The following is a 2,022-nucleotide window of genomic DNA, read 5'->3' on the forward strand; positions in this document are numbered from 1 at the left end:
TGGCCCACCCTTAATTGCCAATAACTTTTTAGGGGTGAGTCTGATCAAAAAGTGCAAGAGGACTTTTCTGCTCAGAATCACCCCCTGATCCTAGGGTGTTCAGATGTACATGTACTTCTGAAACACCCTGTATATAAAAATTCGTGTGAAAAACAAAAATTCTCTCTTTCTCGGCCGCGTTCCGCGTGTGTGCGGGGTCCACCAGCGTAATGTAAAGTAATAAAATAAAATCAACAGACACTAGTGCAAAATTGAAATTCATGAATTAAGGATGCATCAAAATCGAAATATTCAATTGGCAAGAATATTGAATCTAAAAGTATTTGATAGGCGAGAATAACAAATTAAATATTTGACGGGTCGAACCAAAGAAATTGAATTTTTAGAAATTGCCATCTGCAGACGAAGATATTTATAAATTAAAATTACAGCTGATAAGGAACTCTTGCATGAAGTGTGGAGACTCCTGATCAGAAAACATTTAATCGAAGGAAACCACGAGGGAGAACTAGTCTCCCTGGCAATAGTAGACGATAAAGTGTATGTTCTACCAGACAAAGTAACAGGATATGTAACAGGTGAGACATCAGGCATACGTGTTAATGGGCGAGCGTACTATACACATTAGAAACGCGGAATATTAAGACGTCAAATTGCTTGAGAAAATTAAATCAATCCCTTGCAATCATAAAAGACTTGAGTGTGTTTGGAGGAGGTCTTATGTTTAGATTTTCTGAAGAGCACACTCATCCTGGATTCGGTTTGTTTATGTTTAGCAAGTCGAGTCTGAGATTTCGGACCTGAATACAAAAACTGTAACCAGATACAATAATCCTCAATTTTTCGGTCTCTTTAAAATTAGATAAAAGAGAATTCACAGGGGATCAATGGAGATGTCTAACTGTGTTAGAAGCTGCATTGTTGGCCGAAAATAAGCCAATGTATCTACCAGGTTACGGTCCGAAGAGTCCAATGTCAACAACAGCTGTAATCGAGTATAGGTCAAGGAACATGAACAAAGACTTGGGAAACACGGAGGCGAGGGCCACAGGCGAGTCCAAGTCAAGCAAATTGACTGGAGGCGAGACGAATGGCGGCGAGATAAGTGCAGGCGGGAAAAACACAGGTAATATTAATGTTGACAAAACTGACCAAATCAAACCGAAACCCAAGATTACAGCAGACAATAAAGTAAATATTAAATTGAAATTGATAAAATCTAATCTAGATGATGAATCAGTTGAGCCTAACGGCAACAAGACTGTCAAGACAGTTTCTGTAGACATACAGCTGGCTGAGCTGAAGAGCATGGTGGAAAAATTGTGCAACTCAAATATAACTTCAACAAAGGCACTGTATGAAAGTTTAACAGAGAACAGAAACCAGTTGAGACTAAATGCTGAGGCGAGAGCAAAAGATAAAAAGGAAGTACAGGAGCTGTTGAGTGCCCTGGACAAAAAGCACAACGATAAAATAGAAGAAGTAAAAAGAACTTTCAATGAATATCCCACTAATGTCGAATCATCAATTAAGGTAACAACAAACAAGAAAAAATTAGACGGAAGAGTGGTGTCAAATGAGCATACGAATCTAGAAAATCAAATTAGTTGAATAGTCAATAAGCAGATTAATGAAATTAATCAAACAAAGTCAAGTCAAGGAAACAATCAAAATCCGTTGAAACAATTAACTAGCGAGGTAACAAATAAATTACAAATAGAATTGCTTAACAAAGGAATGAGCTTTAAAAGAGATTATAAAATGGACAGCAAAATGAAGTATGAACATTTCTATGATTATTTTTCGTCAGAAATCAAAACGAATAAACTCTTACACATCATTGACGATAGCATTCTGGTTACTGTGGATGAGGAAACTCTTGCAGAACAGAAGCATAAAGTTAGAGAAATTCTGATAAACCATTTGGGTAGAAGTTATCACCCTAAAATCGTCAAACTACAAGATCCAAAAGAAATACTGAAAAAATTAAAAGAATTAAAAATGGCCGAGTTTAATGTAACT

The 2,022-nt window shown here is 36.6% G+C and overlaps 1 protein-coding gene across 1 annotated transcript; it reads left to right on the plus strand.

The window, feature by feature from the left end:
- The first annotated feature begins 567 nt into the window (after positions 1–567).
- LOC114841266 lies at positions 568–1,611 on the plus strand. Its single transcript, XM_029126172.1, has 3 exons — positions 568–578; positions 863–1,126; positions 1,229–1,611. Exons 2-3 carry the CDS (start codon positions 940–942, stop codon positions 1,609–1,611), a joined length of 570 nt encoding a protein of 189 aa, XP_028982005.1. The 5' UTR covers positions 568–578; positions 863–939.
- The last annotated feature ends 411 nt before the right edge of the window (positions 1,612–2,022 follow it).

Source organism: Diachasma alloeum, unplaced genomic scaffold (genome assembly GCF_001412515.2).
Source record: "Diachasma alloeum isolate Michigan unplaced genomic scaffold, Dall2.0 Dall_scaffold_00290, whole genome shotgun sequence".
NCBI lineage: Eukaryota > Metazoa > Arthropoda > Insecta > Hymenoptera > Braconidae > Diachasma > Diachasma alloeum.

Coding starts and splice junctions, on each gene's coding strand:
- LOC114841266 (XM_029126172.1), top strand. CDS start 940: ATGTATCTACCAGGTTACGGTCCGAAGAGTCCAATGTCAACAACAGCT. Junction 1,127..1,228: donor TGCAGGCGGGAAAAACACAG/GTAATATTAATG, acceptor AATCTAATCTAG/ATGATGAATCAGTTGAGCCT.